General features: G+C 48.6%; 1 protein-coding gene across 1 annotated transcript in view; it reads left to right on the forward strand.

The window, feature by feature from the left end:
* Positions 1-9: 9 nt before the first annotated feature.
* Positions 10-26,014, forward strand: part of TRANK1 (tetratricopeptide repeat and ankyrin repeat containing 1) — a 47,290-nt gene continuing 21,285 nt past the window's right edge. Inside the window, exons 1-7 of the mRNA XM_049629048.1 lie at positions 10-5,203; positions 7,528-7,782; positions 9,645-9,821; positions 10,475-13,417; positions 18,691-18,890; positions 19,206-19,343; positions 24,203-24,349. Coding sequence (XP_049485005.1) covers positions 4,861-5,203; positions 7,528-7,782; positions 9,645-9,821; positions 10,475-13,417; positions 18,691-18,890; positions 19,206-19,343; positions 24,203-24,349 — 4,203 coding nt within the window. The 5' untranslated portion in view covers positions 10-4,860. The remainder of the gene's footprint in view (positions 5,204-7,527; positions 7,783-9,644; positions 9,822-10,474; positions 13,418-18,690; positions 18,891-19,205; positions 19,344-24,202; positions 24,350-26,014) is intronic.

The following is a 26,014-nucleotide window of genomic DNA, read 5'->3' on the forward strand; positions in this document are numbered from 1 at the left end:
ACAAACTTTAAAATCTAAGGTGGGGCCCGGGAATCTTTGTAGACGAGTACCATGCAATATAATTTTCTGTAGTGATGTAAATGTTCTATATCTGCTCTGTCTCATGTGATAGCCTCTGGTCACATACGGCTAGTGAGCACTTGAAATGTGTGACCCATGCAACGGAGGAACTGGAAATTTCATTTTATTTAATGCATGTTAATTCTACTTAATTAAGTTAGTGGCCATCGTAGTGGACAGTGTAGTTTTAGACTTCAGCCCCAGCGTGGTCTTTCTCAGCAGCGTAGTAGTTGAGAAGACAGGCAGAGGGAGGGCCCAGGGCTATGGGCATAAAGGTAACTCTCCAGTCATAAAGATTAGGGTTTTATGGACTTTAATCCTTCCCCATCCTCACACATTAATGGGCTTGTTCGAAACACACTATCTTTGGGAAGGGTGCTGCTAGAGAGTTGGGGACCCTTGCTCCTGACCTGAGTCCACAAACTTAATCGTTTTGTTTTTTACATCTGGGGTCCCAAGTAAAGCGCCTTCAAGACCCTAGCTTTTCGTACCCGGACGGACAATATTCTAATGTACAGAGTAGGGTAAAAGAAGCTGTCACCCTCGGCTCATCCTGGGTGTCTCTGCGCCCCGTTTTGATGATTATGGCGACAACGTCTTTGGAGAGGATGGCTTTTGCACCTAGGTGAGAAATAAAGGGTCTTCCTGAAGACTTGTGCTGTTCTCTAAACCAGAGCTTCTGATGTTAATGGGAGCCATTTGGGAGGCTGTGAAAATGCAGATTTTGATTCAGCAGGTTCTGGGCAGGACCTGAGATTTTGCAGTTCTTGCAAACTACCTGGGGAAGCTAGAGCCCATTTGGAGGAGCAAAGCTTTAGTCCTAGAGTCAGGGTTACATACAGCAGTCCCCCGCCCCATCTGCAGGGGACACTCCCGACTCCCCGTGGACGCCCGCAACCGTGAACAGTACCGAACCCCAGATGTCCTATGTTTTTTCCTATTCATACATCCCTATGATAAAGTTTAATTAGGGCCCAGCAGGAGATTGAAAACAATAACTAATATTAAACAGAACCGTTATAACAATCTAGACTGTAAGAAGAGCTAGGTGAATGTGGTCTCTCTCGCTCTCTCAAAACACTTTATTTGTACTCTTCTGGCCCTTCTTGTGATGATGTGCGACGATAAAATGCCTGCCTGATGAGGCGACATGAGTCTGAGGTGGGCACTGCGACAGAGCCTTAGGGTACTACTGACCTTCTGACGATTTGTGAGCAGGACCACCGTCTGTTTCTGGACTGCAGTCGACCGTCGACCGTGTAACTGAAACCTTGGTGAGGGAAACTCTTTAATTGCCTTTCCCTGCCTCTCACGGCCACCACCAGGTGGCGGCAGGCCCACCGCTCTGGCCTCCGTCGCTCTTCTCTCAGGACCGGAGCCCTCATTTTCCTCATTTTGTACTATCTGATTCACTTAGAATGAGGACCATTCCAGGCCTCTGAGGCCTTCCCTCCAGGGCTCCAGTGGGAGCCAGCTGCGTTGTGTTGTGCACAGCCCTCGGAGGACACGAGAAGCTTCTCTCTGTGTGTGTGGGCTTCCCCCGTAGACGGAACTTGGGGCTCAGAGGCCCTGGTTTGTCATCTTACCAGCCCTCAGCACCGAGATGGTGCCCCATTTTCATACATACAGGAATCGACCTAAAAGATGTTCCTGATATGTTTTCCTTATTAAAAAAGCAATGTATTCTTTTTAAAAATTTCACAAAGTATAGAAAAGGAAAACAAGAAAATATTAATTTTCCATAAACTCACCTCCCTCCCCCCCCAAATTAATATGTTTGTGATTTGGTCATTTAGTCTTATTCCATGCTTTTAAGGTTATACATTTTTCTTTTCTTTTGTAAAAGTGAAATGAGTACATAAATTTAAATTGATAAAATGTGTGTACTAAAATTTAACCAGTTTTGCCTTTTTTAGCTTGAAAGAAGAATTTCAGGCAAAAATGAAATCTCTTTTTGAAATGGTTTGTTTCTATGTTCTAACACTTCTGAGCACGATTACAACTCCAGAAGATCTCTTTTCGTTCTAACTTTTGATTTAATTTTTTTCCAAAAATTTTTAAATGTTTATTTATTTTTAAGAGACAGAGAGAAACAGAGCATGAGTGGGGGAAGGACAGAGAGAGAGGGAGACACAGAATCCTAAGTAGGCTCCAGGCTCTGAGCTGGCCTCACGGAGCCCGATGTGGGGCCCGTGATATCGTGACCTGAGCCGGAGTCGGACGCTTAACCGACTGAGCCACCCAGGCGCCCCCCCAACTTTTAATTTTAAATCTGCTTATATATATATCTAGTAAACCTGATCATTGTAGAAAATTTGTAAAAACAGACTTTTATGTAAAAACAAACATTTATTTTATCCAGTCTTTTTGTTGTTGTTATTCAGCACTTACATAATCATCTTAAAAAAAAAATCTGTGATTATAATGTATAAGCAACTTTATATTCTGATGTTTCTCTTGTCTCTTATTAAGCTTATGGAAAATTTAGAACAAAACAGATTCAGAGTAATAAGCAAGTCGCCTGTGTCTGCCCAGAAACACCATCATCAGGGTGTTAGCACCTTTCCTTTTATGTGTCTTTTTAAACAGTTTTTTAAGTTTACTTATTTATTTTTGAGAGGGAAAGAGAGAGAAAGAGAGAGCACGAGCTGACAGAGAGGCAGAGACAGAGAGTCCCAAGCAGGTTCCGCACTGTCAGCACGGAGCCAGATGTGGGGCTCAAACTCACAGACCACGAGATCATGACCTGAGCGAAACCAAGAGTCAGATGCTTCGTCAACTGAACTGCCCAGGAGCCCCCTTTTACGCACCTTTACATTGTTGATATCATTCTCTGGTTTCTTTCCTGACGTGTGGAATTTTCTCTGACCCACTGCTTGACTATTCAGAACCACACAACCATGCGTTTATTATACAACCGCATCTAATTGTCTGTATTGTCAAGCTTAGTATATTTCTGTTCAGTTTCAAGAAGACTTTTATACTAGTTTCCCTAGTGGAAGAATGATGTTCTAGAAAAGCTGTTGATGGCGTGAGGTCGGGCACACGAGACTGTTGGAAGTGGCTCCTTTTCCAAGGGTCCGGTTGTTCTGTGAATTTCACTGTTGTGAAACACTGTTGTGTTGTTCTATGAATTTTCACTGTTTTCTATGTGTTCGTTGGCATTTTAGGATGAACTTGGGAGGGCTGATCTGGGAGTGCTAGTCAGTCAGTGTTACACCACATACACGTTTCCTGGGTCTCTGGCTGAGGTGATGTAGATCTTCCTTTGCCACGCGGTTTCCATCTCTTTTTCTGTGGAGGATGGTGTAAAGTGGGTCTTGCTTCTGTCTGGCACCTGGAGGTCTCTTGAGTAGAAGTCAAAGTGCGTTTGTCCCCGAGGTCAGTATGTATTGCTGTGTGGGTGTATGTGTGTGTGTTTCTGGTGCTCTGACTTGATGTGTTGAAAGGGGATCCCGGTGTATATCAGAAGGCACAGCAGGTAATGTTGGAACTGTGCTTGGATCCTGGGTCCCTTTCACCATTGTTGTGTGCTCCCTGACATGCTGTGCCTTCAGTGTGGGAAGCCAACACCCAAGGCTTGCTCTCAAGGAGACCGGCTTATGGAGCCAGTTTTGCTTGTGTTCCTTCAAACCAGGAGTGCTTGGGAATTTACACGCTCTCAGGGCAGCCTGTAGCCAGTGACACAGTGAGGTGAGCATTTGAAAGCCCGTCTCCCTGACTTCTCATGGGGACACCTGTTAGGAGTACTCACGTTGGAGCTCCCCTGTGGGTTCAGGCAAGGCCACCTGGCTTCCTCCCTGACCCCTAATCTGCTTCCCCCATTTCTCCGCTGGTCGCCTCCTTCATGAGCAGCTTGCACACAAATCCTTGACTCGGGGCCTGCTGCTGGGGAAGCTGATGAAGACAGGATGCTTTCAATCTTTTTCTCATTTTCAACTAGTTCATCTCTTTTAAAGCGTCCCTGCTCTATTAGAACATGACGTTGAATATTCGTTCGTCTCTGCACGATGTGATGGCACTTGACGCCGTGGGCCAGGCCCTTTCCACTGGGTGTGAAAACACACAACCTATGTGCTCAGTAAGATTCCGTTGTAAGCACGAGCGCTTTCTGAGTGTATCACCTGATAGCAAAATAAAACATTTGCCCTTTTCAACATTGTCTCCGCGGAGGTTTTCTAATCATGGCGACTTTCTCAAGTAAATGGAACCAAGGGGGTATTGTCTTCCATTCTCTGGCCAGAGAGGTGGCTCCTTCCTCTTGGCTTTTTCCTGCTTGCCAGTAAGACTCACGGGTGGCTGGCGTATGGTTGGATGTTACTGTGGTGCTAAGCCCTCCTCTTGCTGTCTTACTTCCCTGAACTGTTGTTATGTCAGTTATCTATAGCCGTGTAACACATCGCTCCCCAAATGTAGTCTCTTGAAGCAACCAGCACTTATTTCGCTCATGATCCTGCAGGTCAGTAGTTTAGGCTGGGCTGTTCTCGTAGCTTTAACTGAATTCCTCCAAGTGTCTGTGGACGTGCCGGTCTTGGCCAGGCCCTTTCACATCTATGGAGCCTCAGTTTGGACAGCTGGACTGATTTCCTCTTTGTTCTACGCTGTCTCTTGTCCTCCCAAGGACGAGACTGGACCTATTCCCATGGCAGAGGCCTGGGTCTCAAGAGAGCAAATAGAACTAAGCCAGGCCTCTTGAGACCCCGCCTCAGAACGAGCATCAAAATCACACCCACTGCATTCTAGAAGTCCAGAAGCCAGGCCAGAAGCCAGGGTGGGGAGGAGAAAAGGCTCCACCTCTTGATGGAAGGTGATGCGAAGTCACCTGGCAAAGCACGGGCGTACACGGAGGGGTGGAGACCTGGGGTTGTTTTTGCAACCTGCCACGGCTGTGGCCCCTGTATTCAGAAGCATCATCTGGCCCCTGTATTCAGAAGCATCGTCTGGCCCCTGTATTCAGAAGCATCGTCTGCTTGTTTTGTAGGACTGACCAATGGTGATGGACCCGCTAGCGAGACCGACACTTTCCGGAAGGCCGCTGAGCAGCTGGTCAAGTACATGAACTCAGGAAACTGGCTGCTGCATAAAAACTTTCTGAAGCAAGAAGTAGTTCAAAGGTTCTTACGCCTCCTTTCTTCTCTGCAAGGTAATTTTGCTCGCAACGTTCGGTTGTGCCAAAGATGATGTATGCTCACTAAAACTCTTTTCTAGTATCCTTAAATTTTTTTAAACATTTATTTATTTTTGAGAGACAGAGAGAGACACAGCATAAGCAGGGGAGGGGCCGAGAGAGAAGGAGACACAGAATCCGAAGCAGGCTCCAGGCTCGGAGCCGTCAGCACAGAGCCTGACGGGGGGCTCGAACCCACAAACCGAGAGATCGTGACCTGAGCCGAGGTCAGATGCTTAACTGACTGAGCCACCCAGGCTCTCCCTGTTTCCTAATATCTTTAAAAAATTAATTAAAAAAAATAAAAGTGATGAGCTACATGTAAAACATTCCAACAGCACAGAACATTATTCAGTGGAAAGTCTAGATCATGCACTTTGAACTTTAGTTCCTAAATCCCACCCCCAGCATCAGCCTCTGTTTCCGGTTTATCATGTATCCTGCAACAGTTACTTTTACATATATGATCGTTTTTTAAATGCTACAGATGTTTTTCTCTTCTATAGATAGTGGCTAATGTCGGGATATAAAGTTATTGTAGAATTGAATGTAATTTTTTTCATTAGGGGGAAATCAGGAAAGTTCTAGAAAAGAACTTCAGAGGCACATTCTAGATAACTAGGGAAGATTCTAGAAACCCTAAGTAGGTGAAAGTTAGTACTTTTAAAATTGGGCTGTAATGCATTCACTCGGACCATCCAAAGGGCTGAGATTTCTTAATTTTCCAGAGAATGCAGGAAGGAGTAGCCAGTGGAAGGAAAATGCTCTTCAGGGTATGCAGCAGATCTTTGTGTTTCAGGCTTGGAGTTTTGCATTTGAATCTTAACCTCTACCACTTACCGGATCTGTGGCCTTGGACCAATTATTTAACCTCAGGACCTTTGGTTTCCTCAACCCTGCGTTAGCTAGGGTCCCTACCTGCTGAGATGATGGGCGTAGAGCACCTCGTCCAGGGTCCTGTTTTTCTCGTTTTCAAATGACTATTTTCAACATTAAAGTGAGTGTTTATTTTAGAAATCTTCGAGAAAGGTGGGAAGCAAAAACTAGCAATGCACATTAAATTGCTCTCATTTAGGTGACTCTTGATTTCTTCCCTTCTTCTCTTCCTCCCTCCTTTCTTACTGCCAGGATTGCCAGACAAACTGCAGAATGCCAGTTGAATTATAATTAAAAAATTTTTTTTAATGTTTTATTTTATATTAGAGAGAGAGAGAGAGAGAGAAAGCGTGCACAAGCAGGGGAAGGGCAGAGAGATGGAGACAGTCTGAGCTGTCAGCACAGAGCCCGACACGGGGCTCGAACTCACGAACTAACTGTGAGATCATGACCTGAGCAGAAGTGGGACGCTTAACCTACCGAGTCACCCAGGCGCCTCGAATTATAATTTTATTAAAAAAAATTTTTTTTTAACATTTTATTTATTTTTGAGACAGGGAGAGACAGAGCATGAACAGGGGAGGGTCAGAGAGAGGGAGGCACAGAATCTGAAACAGGCTCCAGGCTCTGAGCTGTCAGCACAGAGCCCGACGCGGGGCTCGAACTCACAGACCGCGAGATCATGACCTGAGCCGAAGTCGGCCACTTAACCGACTGAGCCACCCAGGCGCCCCTATAATTTTAGATAAACAATGAATATAGCTTAAGTGTGTCCCAAATAGTACGTGAAAGATTTAACTGGCATCCTATGTTTTTATTTGCTGAATCTGGCAATTTACTTACTGAGGACCTCTGTTAGAAGTTTCCCATCCATGGGATATACCAGCGTCATGAACTGGGATAACATTATCTTGTCTCTGATGGAATACATCAGAGATCAGATGGAAACACTTGGCGTCTCGTGATGTGAAATTAGGAATTTGGGTTAAACCATCCTCTCGCTCCCATCCGGCAACTGTTCTACAGTGCCTCGTTGCATTTCAGTGTTCCTTAAGCAGAAGACACTCTTTATATTATGCAAGACTTAAGGCAGGCTCTTGCCCTTCTAACCTCTGAAGAGTGGCCTGACTTACGTCTTCTTCTAAGACACAGTCATCTTTCTGCCCTCCTTCGGGGCCAGGCTCTACTCTCCTTCGAGTGTTTCTAACCCTCCCAAGAGGGTCACATGGCCGGTGCTGCTACTGATGTTTATGAGTGGCTGAGTTGTGTGCTCAAAGGAATGGCTTGTTTCTGTTTTCCCCAGTGCTTACAAACACTGACCGGTAAATTCCTGTTAATTATGCCTAAATGTGTTGAGCGGTATTTGCGTTCAGAAATCATATGCACCTTTTTTGGGGCGTGTGGTGTATTCTTATTTTTCAAAGAAATTCCTCCTGACCTGGTCTGTGACATTAACCGTGACTGCGCCAACACCTTCATCAAGTTTTTGCTGGAGAAACAGAAGTGGCCTGAAGTGCTTCTGCTGCTGACCCGCAAGGTAAATGGGGAGCCGCCCCTGGGCGACTGCCTCCTCAAGGGCTGCAACTTCTCCGACCTTGACCTCTGCGCCCTCATCCCCCGCCTCAGCGCTTGGGACCCTCGGAGGATGCAGCTCCTGGGCTGCCTCATCGACAGTGGAGGTGAGAAGGCCCGTGACGAGCCCTGGAGGCTTGTCCCCTGGGATGTCAGGCCACCGCTGGTCGCGGGGCTTTCACTTGGTTTTGGAGATTCCTCTAAATGTTGCCCCATTCTCTTCTTGGGGAGCGTCTCATTTTGCAATAGTGGCCGGGTTAATGCCCTGTCGGTTGGTGCTGGCCTGTAGCTGGCCTGTAGGAACTCTCTGCGTCTTTGTGAATTCCACTTACCTTTCTTGTCTTGTCCTCTGCCTTGTGTGAGGAACCTCAGGTGCGTGGAGGGGCCCTTGGCCCTGGGTGTGGCCCACGGCAGTCTTTTCCTTCCGATGGCCGGCCGGACTCTTCCCTCCGCTCAGGATGCTGTGTGCATCCCTGTCAAAGTCTGGCATTCTTTTCTAGTCAGTGGACTGGGATTTGGTGCTTGTTTTTAAAGACATGGCCAAATAATTGCTGGGTGGAAACATCTGCCATTGTAATCAGCACAATCACTGTATGTGGGTCAGTGTATGTCCGGAGTGAGCCGTCGAGTTGGTCTTCCTTCCTTCCTTCCTTCCTTCCTTCCTATTTCTTTCTTCCTTCCTTCCAACTTTTATTTATTTTTGAGAGAGAGAGAGACAGAGCATGCGTGCAAGCGGGGGAAGGGCCAGAGAGGGAGGGAGACACAGAATCCGAAGCAGGCCCCAGGCTCCGAGCTGTCAGCACAGAGTCTGATGCGGGGCTCGAACCCATGAACCGCGGGATCATGACCGGAGCCGAAGTCGGACGCTCAACCGACTGAGCCACCCAGGTGGCCCGGATTGGGTTTATTTTAAAACTAATTTGGGAACACCAGCCTCCTCCCACTTCCCTCTCTTCCCCCCTCTCCCCCCCTCCCCCCGCCCCCCAACTAATGCCACTACAAGTTGTGGGGCTTCGGGCATGCTATTTCTGCCTTCATGTCCTTCTTTATAAAATGAGAATGATAACAGCCCCCCCCATTCTTAGGTTGTTTTGAATATAAAATGAGTTCATGCATGCAGGTTCTTGGAAGAACACCGTGGCTGTGTGGCTTTCTGCTTGCTTGGCTGTTTAAGGGGGAAGGCCGTTCATTGGTCCTCCGCTCTCAAAGTGCCACACAAAGCCTGCAGGCGTTGGCTGTACCCACATTTTCCAGGAGGTAGATGGAATGCCCCCCGTAGTTTAATGCCTTTAAACCCATTCCTCGAGCAGAGCGTTACTACTACCTTTGCCTGGACCCTGGCCGTCATGGGATTTCTCTTTCGTGCCCGAGTCAGCGAGCACTTAGGAAGTGCCTCCCTGGAATCGGGTTCTGGGGGGGCAAGGGCGGAGCGAATGTGTGGCTGCCGGGGGCGTGTGCGGAGTGTAGGGGTGGAGGTCGGCAGCCTGCGGTGCAGAGGGGGTGCGGACGGGGCTAGAAGGAAGCCGATGTCGGGGGTGGAGAGGTGTCACGGAAGATGGCACTTGAGGGTAGAAGGGCAGCCTCAAGAAGAAGCTCGGTAGACGCAAAAGATTCGGGGAAGCCATACTCCTATCACCTGATCACCGACTGTGTGTCAGGGAGGGCGGCGGGCAGGCCCCGGCATTTCCGTTGTTCACGGGCCCTGTCCCCGCTCCCGACCGGTGCTGAAGATGTGAGGGGGAGCAGAAGAGTGGGGAGCGGCACGGCCCGCGGACTTGGGCTTTCACCCGGAGGGCTCTGGGAAGCCTTCGCCTCCCAGAAGGGGTGGTGGTAAGAGGGGCTCAGAAGCCGGGTCGGCGTCAGCTCTCGGAGTAAGTGGCAGAAGGGGGCCCCTCCTCCTCCGGTGAGCCAGGCTGTACCCCGTCACAGGGATGCAGCTCACGGGTGTCCTTCTCTTCTGCCTCCTCAGCCTTGCCCGAGGGTCTCCAGGACAGGCAGGAGACGCCGCTTGTCTTGTGCCTGAAACACGAGGACTTTGAGCTGGCTTTTCTTCTCTTGACCAAGGGTGCGGACCCCCGCGGTATCACCCTCACGGAAGGTGATACCCCTCTGCATGCAGCGCTCCACATCTTTTTAGATATCAGAGGTAGGCCTTTATTTTTTAAGCAGTCTTCTCCTCGGAGGGGCAGCTGGGCATTAGAACTGATGCCGTGCTTTTTTGTCTTTCCTGTGGGGAAAGCCAGCGCTCTGAAAAAGGCCCATTTCCTGGTCAGCCCCACCTGTTGTCTCCCGGCCCCTCACCCATAGCTTGATGAGAAGGGGCAACCGTCACGGTGAATGGTCGGCGCGGGTTGATTCTTCACCTGGTTGTCCGTAGCCGACGAATACTTCCCGGTTATCGACACCATTTTCAGGGGCCCTGACAAAAATCTTATGTCAGGAATGCTATGAAGCTATTTTAGGGTTTCTCAACCTTGACCCTATTGACATTTGGACTAGGCGATTCCTTGCTGTGGGGGCTGTCTCGTGCATTGTAGGATGTCTAGCAGCATCCTGGGCCTCTACCCGTTAGATGCCCATCCCGCCTCCCAAAGTGTGACAACCAATGGTGTCTCCAGACGAGGCCAGGTGTCCCTCGGGGAGCAGACCGTCCCTGCTTGTGAACCCCTGGGCTGTCAAGTACTTGGGGGAAGTTTCGGGCTCTGAGATGCCCCTGGCTGGCGTCTCTCCAAATCCAGGGGTCTCTGTGCCCTGGGGAGAGCGACGGAGCACTCACAGGGTTTGGTTTGTGTCTTTCAGCTGACATCGGTTTTAACTTCCTCAGCCACCTGCTGGATCTCTTCTGGTCCAACCCCGCTGAATTTTGCTACCTCAACCCCAACACCCAGGACAGCAACGGAAACACGCTGATGCACATCCTCTTCCAGAAGGGCATGCTGAAGCGGATGAAGAAGCTAATAGACCTGCTGGTGAAGTTTGACATCAACTTCAACCTGAAGAACAAAGAAGGCAAAGACGCGCGGCACCGGATCAAGAAGAACGATGCCCTGCTCTTGGCCTGGAACAAAGCTCTGGCCGAGTCCAGGCACAGGAGCCGGCAGGATTCTGCCGCCCACTCGGGGAGGCTCCCGAGGCCCGCCGCCCCCGGTCACACGTCTCAGCTCAGGTCCCAGGGTTCATCCAAGTCTCTGTCGTGCAGCATCAACGCCAGGACCCTGCCCAAAGGAGCTGTGGTCCCCGACAGCTGGGAGACTCTCCCGGGTGCACAGGCAACGAAGCAGGACCCGGGGGCCGTCAGGCCCTGCTCTCTGAGAGACCGGCTGGTGCGGGACATCACGGGTTTAATTCAGCAGCTTGAACCGAATCCGTCCCTCCCAGAGGACTGTTCTCAGGGCTCTGAGCCTCTGGAGACAGGAGCTGGTAGGGAGGTAAAGAAGGACGAGCTCCAGCGAGCCCTGGGGGCGCGAGGCTCTGACTCCAGTGGGAACAGCCACACCATCCTCGAGGCAGGGGGTGGACTTGCTCAGGCGGGCCTCGGGGCCTCGCGGCTCGTTCCCGCTGGCCCCAGAGGGAGAGAAGGCAGTGACGATCTGGACAGCTGGAGCACGCAGGAGATCGAGGCCTGCCTCCAGGACTTCGAGAACATGACATGGGAGATCGAGTGCACTTCAGAAATGCTGAAGAAGCTGTCCAGTAAGGTAATGACTAAGGTCATGAAGAAGAAAGTCATCCTAGCCATCCAGCAGCTGGGGAACGGCGAGTGGACCCAAGGCCTCCAGAAGCGGCTGAAACATCTGAAAGGAAGCATCCGGCTCTTCGAGGCCAAGCTGGACAAGGGGGCCCGGATGCTCTGGGAGCTGGCCATCGACTTCTCCCCTCGATGCAGCGAGAACCCGGAGAAGGTCATCACCACGGAGCGGACCCTGCGCTGCCCGGAGAAGTCGGGTCGGGTCTACACAGAAATCATCCGGATCTGGGACATCGTCTTGGACCACTGCAAGCTGTCGGACTCCATCAGGGCCATCTGCAGCGCCTATAACCGGGGCCGGTCCTGCGTCCTGCGGAAGAAGCTGAAGGGCATCCACCAAGGCCAGGTGTCGGCCAGCGTGAAGGTCCTCAAGCGCATACCCCGCTGCTACGTGGAAGACACGGAGGCCGAGGAGAGCCGGGGGCACGCGGACCCCGAGTACTTCCCGCCCGCCAGCGCGGTGGAGACAGAGTACAACATCATGAAGTTCCACAGCTTCAGCACCAGCATGGCCTTCAACATCCTCAACGACACGACGGCCACGGTGGAGTACCCCTTCCGGGTGGGCGAACTCGAGCATGCCGTGATCGGCCTCAACCCCAGGCCGCTGGAGCCCATCATCCTCATCGGCCGCAGCGGCACCGGGAAGACAACTTGCTGCCTGTACCGGCTGTGGAAGAATTTCCACGGTTACTGGGAAAAGGCTGGGCAGGCGGGAAGCCCGCTGCTGGCCAGACAGATGTGGCTGAAGAGAAGGCTGGAAGTAGACCCCGGAAAGGAGGGTCCGGGTCCGGAGGAAGAGGAAGAGGAGGAGGAGGAAGGGGAGGAGGAGGAAGGGGAGGAGGAGGAGGAGGAGGAGGAAGCGGAGGGCTCCCGGGAGGCGGAAGCCGTGGACGGCACAGACGAGGAGCAGGACCCTGAAGCCCGTGCGGGGGGACCCGGCGGGGAGCCGGGGGGGCCTGGCCGGGGGGCCGAAGCGCGCACCCCAGAGCATCTCCGCCAGCTGGAGCATTTACATCAGATCTTCGTGACCAAGAACCACGTCCTGTGCCGGGAGGTACAGCGGAATTTCATCGAGCTTTCCAAGTCTACCAAGGCCACCAGTCACTACAGACCCCCGGAACCCAACGTCCACAAACTCCAGGACCTGAGGGACGAGAACTTTCCACTGTTTGTCACTTCCAAGCAGCTGCTCCTCCTGCTGGACGCTTCTCTGCCCAAACCATTTTTTCTGAGAAACGAAGACGGCAGCTTGAAAAGAAGCATCGTGGGATGGTCCACACAGGAGGAGGTGACCATCCCCAATTGGCAGGAGGAGGAGGAGGAGGCCGAGGCGGACGGCGACAATGGTGAGGAGGATAGGGCGGCGGAAATGCGTCCGTGCGACAGTGACCCCCGGGTGTATGTGACATTTGAGGTGTTCACCAATGAAATATGGCCCAAAATGATCAAAGGGAAAACCTCCTACAACCCTGCACTGATTTGGAAAGAGATCAAATCTTTTCTGAAGGGGTCCTTTGAGGCCCTCAGCTGCCCGCAGGGGAGACTCACGGAAGAAGCATATAAGAAATTAGGGAGGAAGCGGTGCCCCAATTTCCAGGAAGACCGGAGCGAGATCTACAGTCTCTTCTGCCTGTACCAGCAGATCAGGTCTCAGAAAGGTTATTTTGACGAAGAGGACGTTCTGTACAACCTGTCCTGGAGGCTGTCGAAGGTCAAGGTGCTCCCGTGGTCCATCCACGAGCTCTATGGCGATGAGATCCAGGACTTCACTCAAGCCGAGCTGGCGCTGCTGATGAAATGCATCAATGACCCCAACGCCATGTTCCTCACGGGGGACACGGCCCAGAGCATCATGAAGGGGGTGGCCTTCCGCTTCAGCGACCTGCGCTCTCTGTTCCACTACGCCAGCAAAAGCACCTCGGACAAGCAGTGTGCCGTCCGGAAGCCCAAGAAGATCCACCAGCTGTACCAGAATTACAGGTCCCATTCAGGTATGTCCGGGCTTCGTGCCTGCCTGCAGGGGAGGTGCCTGGGCGCTGGCCTGGCACTGCTGGGCCTTGTTAGCTGAAGTGAGGGGAGTATCTTGGAGTCTGTGAGGAAATGAGCCCGTGAACGAGAGATCCTGTGGTTTCGGCTGCCGCTCATCCTTAGGCTGATAATTCAAGCTGCGGCCGAGTGGAAGGTGCATCTTGGGGACCTTGCCATGATGTGAGAACATTCCAGGGGAGCACTGAAAGTGCTCGAGAACGTCTGCTAAAACACTTGGGAAGCAGGAGCTTGTGCCACATACGGCAATATGCCGATGACCAGTTACTAATCCCCAAAGCGCCACTTCTCTCCAGGAGAAGCCAAAAGAGAGAGCTAGGAGGCAGTCGGGAATAACACACACTCAGGTGCTTTTAACCTGAACCTCAGTTGTGCCCCTTCCTGGCGCCAGGCAGCTGATGCAGAGCACCTGTACTTGATCGTCACAAAAACCCTGCCGGTTAGGCATCCTTCCCATTTTACAGAGAACACCAAGGGGCAGAGGGTTTGAATAACACGACATCCGCGCTGGAGCCCTTCCTTTATGGTTTACAGGATGCTCGCACGTTCACCCCCCTGTGTCCTGCATGTGTCCGTGAACAAGAGAGTATCATTTTACACGCTTAGAAACTTTATCTGATGGCATCGTGCCAGACATATCTTCCTGCCACTTTGCATTTTTGCTTCATGCTATGTTTTGAGATTTCTGCATATGGACAATGTGGAGCTCTAGTCCCTGCAGTCGTGACTCCTGTCAGCGTCCTATTTTATGGCTGTACCACGACTTGTTATTCATTTTCCAGTTAACGGGCATTAGGCAGTTTTTCACTGTGATCCCGGAGTGAACCTTCCTGAGCACATCTCTCTGGATCTGTGTTATAGCCTCTTGCTTTGCTCCTGGGGTAGGTGTGAAATGACATCTGGTGTGGCTTGAATTTCCATTTTCCTGAGATGTGGCGTCCTTTCCTGCGTTCACTGGCTATTCGGTATTCTGTGAATTGTCTGCTCTCCTGTGCCTGCCTTTTTAATGAGTTGTTTCTCTTACGGATTTGCTCAGAATTCTCTATGAATTCTGCCTTCACATCCTGTGTTGAGTATGTTTATTGCAGATCTTTTTCCCAATTCTGTGGCATGTCTTTTTAACTTTGTTACGGTAAAACGGTATATACTTAATGGTGCCCTTTAATAGGAAGATACTTTAAATTTTAACCTATGAATGTTTTCTTTTAAGGTCTGTTCTTTTGTGTCTTACAAAATTCTTCTGATCTAGAGTTATTAAGATATTCTCTTAGATAATCTTCCTGTGATTTTAAATTTTGCTTTTTATATGTAGGCAGGTATTTAATGTTTATTTGTTTTTGAGAGACAGAGAGAGAGAGAGACAGAGCACGAGGAGGGGAGGGGCAGAGAGAGAGGGAGACACAGAACCCGAAGCAGGCTCCAGGCTCTGAGCCGTCAGCACAGAGCCCGACGCGGGGCTCGAACTCACAAGCTGGGAGATCATGACCCGAGCCGAAGTCAGACGCTTAACTGACTGAGCCACCCAGGCACCCCTGTAGACGGGTATTTAAATTTGGGTAAATTTAACTAACTAAATTTAATCTATCTAAAATGTGTGTGTGGTGTGACAGTGTCTTTGTTGAACTAACCCTTCTTCTCTGATCTAATTTGACTTTTTTCCATAAGGAGAATCAGCTGTGTTGACGCCATTCACTTCTGGGTCCACCTTTGCCTCTGATTTGTAAGGCTGCTTTTCTCCTGCATCTGTGACTCACGGTTTTCTTTGATTTGTCTCATTTGTCTGTTCTTGTACTATTATCACGATATCACATTTACCATAGTCATCAGATTCTCGGACTCTTTGTAATTTTGATTGGAATTTCATTGAATTTATTGCTCTTTGGGAAGAATTCACATCTCTCCATCCTTGGGATTTCTGAGCCATGACCTTGGCATGTTTCTCTATTCAGATCTTTTAGTGCCTTCAGTAATATTTTATCATTTTCCGCAGACATTTTACACAGCTGTTAGATTGGTCCTCGGGATCTTCTACTTTTTGTGACTCTCATGGCTGCCCCCTTTTCCCGTTCAGTTATTTATTTTACATTTCTAGTCAGTTATGACTGGTATAGAGGATGCTGCTGGGTTTTATACGTTGATCTGGTCAATTTAACAATCTTGCTGAACATTCTAACTTTTAGATTTTGGCATTTTTCTGCAGATAAGGGTGGTATTTATCTTCTTTTCTATATTGATCATTCTTTTTTCCTGTTGTATTTCATTGGTTAGGATCTTAAGTAGTAGCTTTAACAGGTATCTGTTAAAGTCCACATAAGATGTACTAGATTTTGGAGACTTTATAACAGATGCCTGTTATTTCTGAAGTTAATGGGACCATTTCTAATATTTCACCATTTACGTCTGATGTTTCTTGTAGGATTTGATAGATGCTCTTTTTCTAGATGCATCTCAGATTGGCTTTGGTTTGGTGGAAAGAGAAAATACATACATACCACACATACACATAGACATGCACATTGACACACACACACACACACACACACTGTGAAATTAGATTAACATTCTGATTTGTTCTGCCAAGGAGTCAGAAAATGATCGGAAGGCAGGTGGCCTCCCAGAGTGCAGGGGACGCCACAGAACTCAGCCCAGCTTCCCGGGCTCCAGAAGACCTCACAGATGTTGCATTTGAATTGTGGGACCTGGCTGGGCCTGAGCAGTTCAACTTCTTGTTCTTCTGTGGTCTTATCCCTGAGACTTGGGTTGTGTAGGAAGAGCTGGCACAAAGTAATTTACGCTCTTCGTATAGGAACTAGAGCCCTGACCCTTTTTCATCCGTTCAGGAATCATTTACAGAGCTCCTACCCTGCCTGGCACTGTGTGTGGACTGGATGACTCCCTCTTTTCATCCCCAGGGAGTGGCTTCAGTGGCACCCATTTTGTGTCGTTGGATCCAGTGGCAGGATCTGGCACGAGTAGTTGAATGAGCTCCTCATTCTGGTCGACCCCCTGGTTCAGCGCTGCTGGTCCGGGGCCAACAGCCTTTATGGTTGGCATGGTAGAGCCTGGCAGGGGGAGTTGTTCCTGGGACCAGTTCTGGTTACTTTGGCTAAGTAACCCGTGAGGATAGCGACTGCATAGACCCCACCTCCCACCTCCTCTCTTGGGATAGAGGGAAGACTGTGTGTATACGTTTCTGGTTATAGAACCAGGAAAAGCCCAGATTAGATGTACTAGATATAGAGACTTTGTGAAACACAGAAAATGTTAAAAAAAATTACAAGCTACCTGTAGGGCCGCTCACTGCTAATATTTTGTTTCATGTCCTTTGGATCTTTTAAAAATATACATGATATGCATTTATCATGCACCTGTATGTATTGATTATGTGGTGAATATACACTGTGTTTAGTGAATATTTTCTCTTATGCTGTATTCTTTTTTTAAAATTGAGATTCATGTAGTGCAGCATTCACCTGTTCATTTATTTTTTTATTAAAAAATTTTTTTAACGTTTGCTTATTTTTGAGAGAGAGGGAGAGAGACAGAGTGTGAGAGGGGGAGGGGCAGAGAGAGAGGGAGACACAGAATCCGAAGCAGGCTCCAGGCTCTGAGCTGTCAGCACAGAGCCCGACGTGGGGCTCGAACCCACGAACTGTGAGATCACGCCCTGAGCCGGAGTCACATGCTTAGCCGACTGAGCCACCCAGGTGCTCCCACATTCACTTGTTAAAAATATGGAAGTTAGTCGTTTTAATATATACACAAGGTTGTACAACCGTCACCAACATCTAATTCCAGAACATTGTCACTCATCACCCCAGAAAGAAAGCCTGTACCATTAACAGTGACTCCCCGTTCCCCTCACCCTCCCTCCTCTGGAAACCACTGATCTACTTTTTATCTCTGGATTTGCCGGTTCTGGACATTTCATGTCGTAGGAATCGTCCAGTATGTGGCCTTGGCTACGTGACTAGCATAGCGTTTTCCAGGGTCCTCTGTGTTGGAGGATGTGCCAGAATTTCATTCCTTTTTACGGTGGAACCATCTTTTATTCTTTGGGTGTGCTCGCTTAAGTTTCTCTAGAAGGCATTGAAGTGGGTTCCCATTTATCACTGCAGCGAACACTTCCCTGCCCTTTTCTGATGCTCCCATGAGTATGGATCTCTGGCCTTTGCTAGCTCTTAAGGGGGAGGGAGCCTCAGTAGCGGCTGATTTGCTTTGACTCAGTAGTTTCCACCTGTGGTCTCACTGTATACATCTAGTAATATTATTATTGGATAGTAAAAGTTCTCCTTATTATTTGGTGATGATAGCAATTGGGACACGTATGCCCATTTCGTGGCGTTTTACCAAGGACGTAGTATTCTATCTGGTGTTAGGCAAAGGACACGTGGCCCCTGTGAACAGCAGAGAGACCCAAGATGATCTGTGTTCAATTCAGCTTCAAATCCTGTCACTTGGAGGGGTTTGCTAACTTCTTGGCCCTGGGAGTCTCTGCTCATAAAGGTGGGATTGTCTGGTCTGTCTCACTGGGCGGTCCTGAGGATTAAATGAGATAATTTTATGAAGGTGTTTGTTGTGCGGTAGTGTTCAGCCAGCTGACCGGCTAAGATAGGACAAGACAAGACAGGACAAGACATGACAGGAGCTTAGTGAGAAACGGGTCCCAGGGAGAAAGCTCTTCGCAAAACCGCTCTGCATCTTAGTCCTATCTCGGCTGGGTATAAATGTGGTGGAAAGGTGATGGAGGCCTTGGCTGCTGCCCCCAGCTAACATCCAGCACTGCAGTTACCGTGGCAACATTTCCAGTGCTCCAAGCTCCAAGGGTCAGAATCATTTTTGTTTCCTCACCATCTATACCAGCCCCTTATATTAGCATCCTAACAACACTGATTGTTCAAATTACATTTCTGCCTTGACATTTCTTTATGAGGTGTTTTTCTCTAATATGAACGTAGGTCGAGAATGAGATCCCACCAACACCTTAGCAACGCGTCTCTGCCTTCATCCCCTGTCCCCAGAGTGATTCCGCACAGGGTCAAAGTGGTAACCTAATGGGAACCCGAAATTGGCTTGCAGTGATCCATACCCTCAGGGCCAATGCTGCTTCTCAGGACAAAACCACACACACACACACACAAGCACAAAAACAGAAAAAAAACCCAGTCATGTTGTTGTGTTGTTCATTATGTGACATGTGTTTTCTCCTTTATGTCAGGAATCCTTAATCTGGCCTCTGGAGTGGTGGATTTACTTCAGTTCTATTTCCCAGAATCTTTTGATCGCCTCCCCAGGGACTCTGGCCTCTTTGATGGTCCCAAACCAACTGTCCTGGAGTCTTGTAGTGTAAGCGACTTGGCAATTTTGCTCCGAGGGAACAAAAGGAAAACCCAGCCCATTGAATTTGGAGCCCACCAGGTGAGCTTCTGGGGAACGCGTGTTGTGAAATAAAAAGCAGTGTGCAGTTGAGAAAAGGTTCGGGAGGCCGAATCATTCCACAGTGTAGAATTCAATAGCCCCTCTTCCTGAATGGGTGAGTGTCAGAGATGGGCGAGTGAACGGTTATAAATATTTCAGCTAGCCTGGTTGACCAATTCCTTGCCGGCCACTTCTCGTTTAAAGACGTTACTTGCCTCCCACAGAAATAGAGTGAGCTTTTACCAGATTTCTCTTTGTAGAATTTGATGGTTTTTTCCTTTCCTACCTTCTTCTTCTCCTCCCCTCCCTCCCCAGGTAATCCTTGTAGCTAATGAAGTGGCAAAGGAGAAAATTCCAGAAGAGCTGGGGTTAGCACTTGTGCTCACAGTTTATGAAGCCAAAGGCTTAGAATTTGACGATGTGCTCCTTTACAACTTTTTTACTGATTCTGAGGTATGTCATAGTGAATTCTGTTCACGCTGTGCATGCGTATGTATGAGCTGGGCTTCCGCTCTGGGAGAGGCAACTTGGAGCTGAGTAGAAGTGAGTCTGTCACAGGTACTGGTTTCCGTTTTAGAGCATCATCCATTTTGGGTGGGGGGGCCTTGTTGTGTTTGGATACGGGTTTTGTCAATGGCTGCGGGTGGTTTTCTAGTGTGTCGGGCTGGTTCGCCCTGCCCTACTCTCTTGTATTCATCTTCTTCCGAGTGCCTGGTACCCAAGCGCCAGCTTCCAGTTTTCACTAGCTCTGTTATCCTTGACTCCCAAGGATGCTCCAGTTGGAGTGAGCTCTAAGGAGAGCCTTACAAAGGAAGGCAAGGTTAGCAGTGTCCACCCTATGAGGACAGAACTGGGCAAGTTCAGTTCATAGAAAGAGAAAACTCCGGGAAGACAAATGAGGCTTGGTTCCTGCCCACTGCATCAGGTAATGTGGGGGATGAGGACAGCTGCCCCGCCTGGGAGCTCCCTTCTGGCATGGCTTCACCACTGCTTGCGGCCCGTGTAGACGATAGCGGTGAAAGAGTCCCTGGGTTGACCCCCAGTGACCTCCGTGCCAGCCCACTGCTTTGACTTGGCTCCCGAGTCCTTGGGAGGGTCTTTCTTCCCAAGCTCAGTACACCGTGGGTAGAGTCAGCAACTCGAGCCGCTGGTTTCTCTTCACCACTCTCTTTTGATGGGGGCTCAGGCTGGATGCCGACTGTGCTGTGGGGTCTTCTCTGGGGACGTAGCTGGCTGTGTCCTTGTCCCTGTTGCAGACTTCCCACTGCACACGTGCATGCTTGAAGGGGCTGTTTTTCGTACTTGATTTAGGAGCACTGTTAGCTTTGACACCTTAAAATCTGTCCCGGAACTGACCGTTCACATGAGGTCCTTAGCGTTTTCTTTCCGGTCTTTTAAAAAATATGATTGCCTTGATGGTACCTAGGACTAATATTGCTATGGGTACTTTACGGCTTATGAAGTACTTTTTGAAGGCCTTGTTTCCCGTCATCCTCCTCTAACCCTCTGAGGTTGTGTGTATTTTCATCACCCTCATTCTACAGGTAGAGCTGAGGGTTGTGGGAAAATAGTCATGATGTAGGTGCCAGATGCTTTCAGTTCTGAGTCTCGAGATCTTTCCTCTGTACTCCTTTCCTTTTAAAGCCCCGCATGCAAATGGGCTTCCAGAATCTTCCACGATGAGTATGACATTGCCAGACCTTAAGTGCATTCTTTTTCTATTGACTTTTGCTAAGGCAATCAGATGCACTCTCACTGACCCTGGAACCGTTTTTAATCTCTGAGAACTAACTCTTTTCTTCTCATAATACATCCATTGGTCATGGTTGGACCGAGGCTCTGCTGAAAGAGGAAGGGGTAAGACTTTGTTGTTCCTGTCCTTTATTAAGTGCCGGCTGTATGCTTGTGCCAGTAAGAAGCCTGAGGAGCTGTGGGCCTAGGGATCTGTAACTTGTGGTCGGTTCTACTTGTGAAAGAAAAATCCAGTTATCCTGTCTCACCTTGATCCTGGAAATGACAAAGGCGAAGACATCTTGGCCCTGTGCTCCCACCAATGGCTCCGTTTGTCGCATGAAACGAAAATAATGCCAAATGGAATCTTTTGGTAACCGCCACTTCATCTGTGCATGCGATAAGATTTCTAAAAAGGCTTCTGATGGGGTGCTTCTCCGTTCCCGGGGGATGTAACCATGCCTTCCCCGGCACAGAGCACACCCCCTGTTATCACGGACAAACTCAAGCCCAACAAACGTCTCATTTCTAAATGAGAGGAAATGCTTTAATTAAAGCAGAGGAAAGACAGGGATCACTTAAGTCTTCAGTCGCCTATAGTCTGGCTCCTCATGTGGGGTTTCCTTCGGGGTGACTGGCTGAAGGCTGCTGCAGAGCAATGGTGTTTTGATACGGGCGACCGTGGAGAGTTCCCTTCTCCATCCCTGGCCTCTTCTTCTACCCCCAGTTTGTGTTTCTGGCAGACACTCTCTTTGAGCGTGTGTATGTGGGGGGTGGGGAGTTCTTGTTGCCCTCGTTTGTGAGTCTTCGGTCTGGAGGATTTGTTGTGACCTGTTCAACTGTAGGTGCCAGGGCCATCTTCTGAGACGGGAAAGGGACCAAGAATGGTTACACCAAACCCTTCTCTTCTAGGATCTGGCCTCAACTGGGGGGAGCAGCAGTCATTCTCCCAGTCACCCCCACACTCTCCTCCTGTGGGGACTTGGAAGGGTGCCTGCCGTTTACTCTGCCCCCGTGGGGACTCCTTTCCTTCACCCTGGCCTGTGAAGAGGACGGGAGGGACTTTGGAAACCACAGCTTTTATGGGTTAATCACTTAGAGAACAGGCCCACCTTTGGCCTTCCCAATTCTCAGTCCCAGTAGAAGGAGCTGGAAGAGTTAAATCCTGCTTCTTTGATGCTCAGAGGTGCTGGAGGCCCGGATTCTTGCCACAAAGACATGTGCTCACTCCTCAAAGGCCCTGTCTTGAAAGTAAAGTGTGTTTTATTCCTGGAGGCGGGTTAGTCACGTGCCCGATGAGTGGCTTTGCTCCTCATTCAGCGGTTTTAAAATAAGCTGGTGCTTCACAAGCCCTTCTAAGGTCAGCCGGTCTGCTCCTCGCGCTGTCCCCCAGGAGAGCCTCGCACATGTCAGAACACTTGTGTCTTTTGCCTGCCTTCGTTGGCACGCAATTCAGTGACCGTGAGCGGCTCTGTAAGGCCCATAGTCATAAGGACGTCTGGAAGGCTTTTTTTTTTTTTTAAACTTCCAACCACTCAAATGATTACATGATTCACATCTCGTTCAGAGCGTGGTGATTCATCTCACAATTGGTTAGTAGCGTGGCCATTTTTACGTAGTAGGCAGCGTATAAAGCATTTACCCTAATACTTCTATAGCGTAAGTCCTGGAGTGACTTGAGGGACGTCATGAACCGTATTCTGCTTCATGTTTTCATCGTTCTTGAGAAGGTAGCACCATGTGATTTATTTATTTATTTATTTATTTATTTATTGTCACTCAAAGGATGAATTTTTATTTTATTTTATTATTATTATTATTATTTAATATGAAATTTATTGTCAAATTGGTTTCCATACAACACCCAGTGCTTCTCCCAACAGGTGCCCTCCTCCGTGCCCCTCACCCACCCTCCCCTCCCTCCCATCCCCCATCCACCCTCAGTTTATTCTCAGTTTTTTGTTTTTTGTTTTTTTTTTTTAAACGTTTATTTATTTTTGAGACAGAGAGAGACAGAGCATGAACAGGGGACGGGCAGAGAGAGAGGGAGACACAGAATCTGAAACAGGCTCCAGGCTCTGAGCGGTCAGCACAGAGCCTGACGCGGGGCTTGAACTCACGGAGTGTGAGATCATGACCTGAGCCGAAGTCGGACGCCCAACCGACTGAGCCACCCAGGCGCCCCTATTCTCAGTTTTTAAGAGTCTCTTATTTTGGCTCTCTCTCCCACTCTAACCTCTTTTTTTTTTTTTCTTTTTTCTCCCTTCTCCTCCCCCCTGGTCTTCTGTTAAGTTTCTCAGGAGCCACATAAGAGTGAAAACATGTGTTATCTGTCTTTCTCTGTATGACTTATTTCACTTAGCACAACGCTCTCCAGTTCCATCCACGTTGGGTAGCACCATTTTATAAATGGAAAAGGTAAAGGCTAGGGACAGTTAACTAGCCACTTTCCCAAGACGCAGTAAAGTCTGAAATCTGAAATTTCATGGGAATTCTGCCCTCTAAGTCCGGCATGTATTCTGGGCACTTTAGCTTCGCCACGGTCTGCCAGCCGTGACGGCCAAATCCAGCCTACTGTCTACTTTTGTACCGCCTGTGGCCTAACAGTGGTTTTTACATTTTTAAATGGTTAGAAAGAAAATCCAAGGAAGATAATATGACATGACACATGGAAATCGCATTCAATTCAGTTTCAGTGTTGGAAAACAATGTTTTATTGGAACACACCATGCCCATACATCTACATAATTGACTCTGGCTGGTTTTGCATCATAAAGGCAGAGTTGAGTAGTGGTGACAGAGGCCACATGGCCCGCAAAACCTAAAATATTCATCACCTGACCATTTAGAGAAAAAAACTTGCCAACTTCTGGTCTACGTAGTCACTTTGTGGTATGAGTTTGGATAAAGGGACGCGTGGCTAAAATATCAACTCCTTGTCAAGCATCGTATTGTTAGACACTTGACGTTGATGATCTCCTTTTATTTCCCCCCAAACTTGGGTAGTTCTATCACCCCCATTTTTCAGAGCAGGAGTGGGAGACCAGCGGAAACAAATAAACAATTTGTCTGAGGTCACATAGCTGAGAAGAGAAAGAACTGAGATATAAATATGTTCTTTCCGACATCATTCTACTGTGTCCACAGTTCCTGAATGTTGTTCCATCTTTGCTTGAATAGTTAGAAGTGTTGTCATATATGTCTTCACAGCTGACACTAAGTGGCATCTCTAACACGTTGTGAAAAGGGGTGAAGGACACTGGATTCCTCCCTCCCTACTGCTTGCTGAAGTTACTGAAACAAGAAACTTCCTGGGTGCTTAGCATTCCTTCTGGAAGTGGGCACGTGTGCCTGGCTTCTCAGCTGTCTTGGCCGAGTGTCCGGGGGAGTTTTCATGGTGGCTTCCCCGTTCCCTGCCTGTGCAACCTGAGGTCCCCCCAACTGAGGCCATAGGATGGCCGCCTCCTTACAGCTGGGGCTGAGGGCCCCAGGCCAGGAAAAGGGGGCTTAATTCACCATGAAGCTGTGTGTACAGTTCAAAAGCATATTCTCTTGGTCTCTAATTTGTCCTTGTTGTTCAGGCTTACAAGGAATGGAAGATCATTTCCTCATTTACACCTTCATCATCCGACTCCAGACAGGAAAACCGGCCACTGATTGAAGTGCCCCTGGAAAAACCCAGCTCCTCTCAGGGTCGGTCTGTTGTGATGAATCCAGAAATGTACAAGGTGATTTTCTGCCATTTGTCCACACGCTGGTTTGATGGGGAGGCAGTAAACAAGGTTTGGATGAGAAGACGAGGTTGAAAACAGAGTCTGGTACTTGACTGGTTTTTTTTGTACGTCAGCAATGGCAAGTGGAGGATGGGAGTGGGCATGGCAGGGATCTCAGTGTTGGCAAACTCTCTTTTCTCAACAGAGAGTGGGGCTTGGTGGGTGGGGCACTCTCTTGAACGTGGAAGGGGGAGGCTTGTTCTTTCTATCCATCTCTGGCACTCAGCTCTCTTTGGAAATTTTGATGTTGCCAACAGGGAACTCAGACGTGAAATGCAGGACAATGGTTAATAGAGACTTGTATACCAGCCTTAACTGTTGTTGGGGAGAAAAAGTTTTCTATACATTTGAGGATTCTTCTATCTTCTAGTTGGTCTAAACATTAAATCGACACGAGATAGATTAACAGAAGACAACAAAACTTAATTATGTATGTACAGCAAATTGACATAGACCTGAGATTCCAAAAACAAGCAAAATGAGGTGTATACGTCACCCTGAACCAAGGAGAAGGGGGTAGGGCTTTAGGGCTTCAAAGGGAAAGAAAGTAATTCACAAGAAGATGAAAAAGATAAACGTTTGGTAAGCAAATGTTTGCTGGGTCATCCAGAAACAATGGGACACAGAAAGGAATTTACACAGAGTTTGCTACCATTGTTCCTGTTTACCACCCCTTGTTCATATTATACTGTACTTGTCTCTGGTGATTGGCCCCTTCCTGGAGCAGGTCCTCTGTCTACATTCTTTTAGGCAGTCAGGGAGAAGGTCAAAGTTTCTTCCTGAGCCTTTCGTTTCTTAAAAATAATTGGCCCAGGGTGCCTGGATGGCTCAGTCATTAAGCATCTGACTTCAGCTCAGGTCATGATCTCACAGTTTGTGAGTTCGAGTCCAATGTCGGATGAGCACGAGCCCTGCTTTGGGTGAGTCCTGCTTCTCTCTCTTTCTTTCCCTCCCTCTCTCTCTGCCTCTCGCTCACTATGCCCTCTCTCTTTATCTCTCTCTCAAAAAGAATAATAATAATCCACATGCCAAAGAGATGGTAATCCACATTTTGGGGTGGCAGATTATGCACGCATATACTGTTAAGGGACCTGGCTTCCCCTTCCCTACACCCCAGCTACCTCACTGAGAAAGAGGCTAAACCTGAACAGTTCTGCAGAGTTTTTGACCGGGGGAGGTTGATGGGGCCTCAAGAGAGTAAGGGCAACATCACAGAAAATTGAACCAGCAAAACCAAAAATTTTGGGAGAAACTCCTGCCCTAGTTTAACGTCTCATGCAAAGTGCAAAACAACCAAGCAGAGTAGCAGTCATCGGGCACTGCAGAATCAGAAGTTAAATCACTGCCAAGCTATGCAAACCTCTAGGTAGCCACAAATCGGCTCTTGTCTTGAAATGTGCATTATTTAATTAAGTAGGCCTTCTCCACGCTCAAATCATAATACCCTTATATCTGTAGCCCTCAAGCGTGGCACAGGTCATGAGTAATTTTGTACTAATGACAGTGGTCATAGACGTGTATGAGTGGCTTAATTTTTAAAAGTAAGTTACAGTAATTGTGTAAGATGTAACCATTGGGAAAACTTGAAGGAAAGGTGTGTGGGACTTCTCTACACTGTCT

The sequence above is a fragment of the Panthera uncia genome, chromosome C2 (genome assembly GCF_023721935.1).
Source record: "Panthera uncia isolate 11264 chromosome C2, Puncia_PCG_1.0, whole genome shotgun sequence".
In the NCBI taxonomy this organism is placed as follows: Eukaryota; Metazoa; Chordata; class Mammalia; order Carnivora; family Felidae; genus Panthera; species Panthera uncia.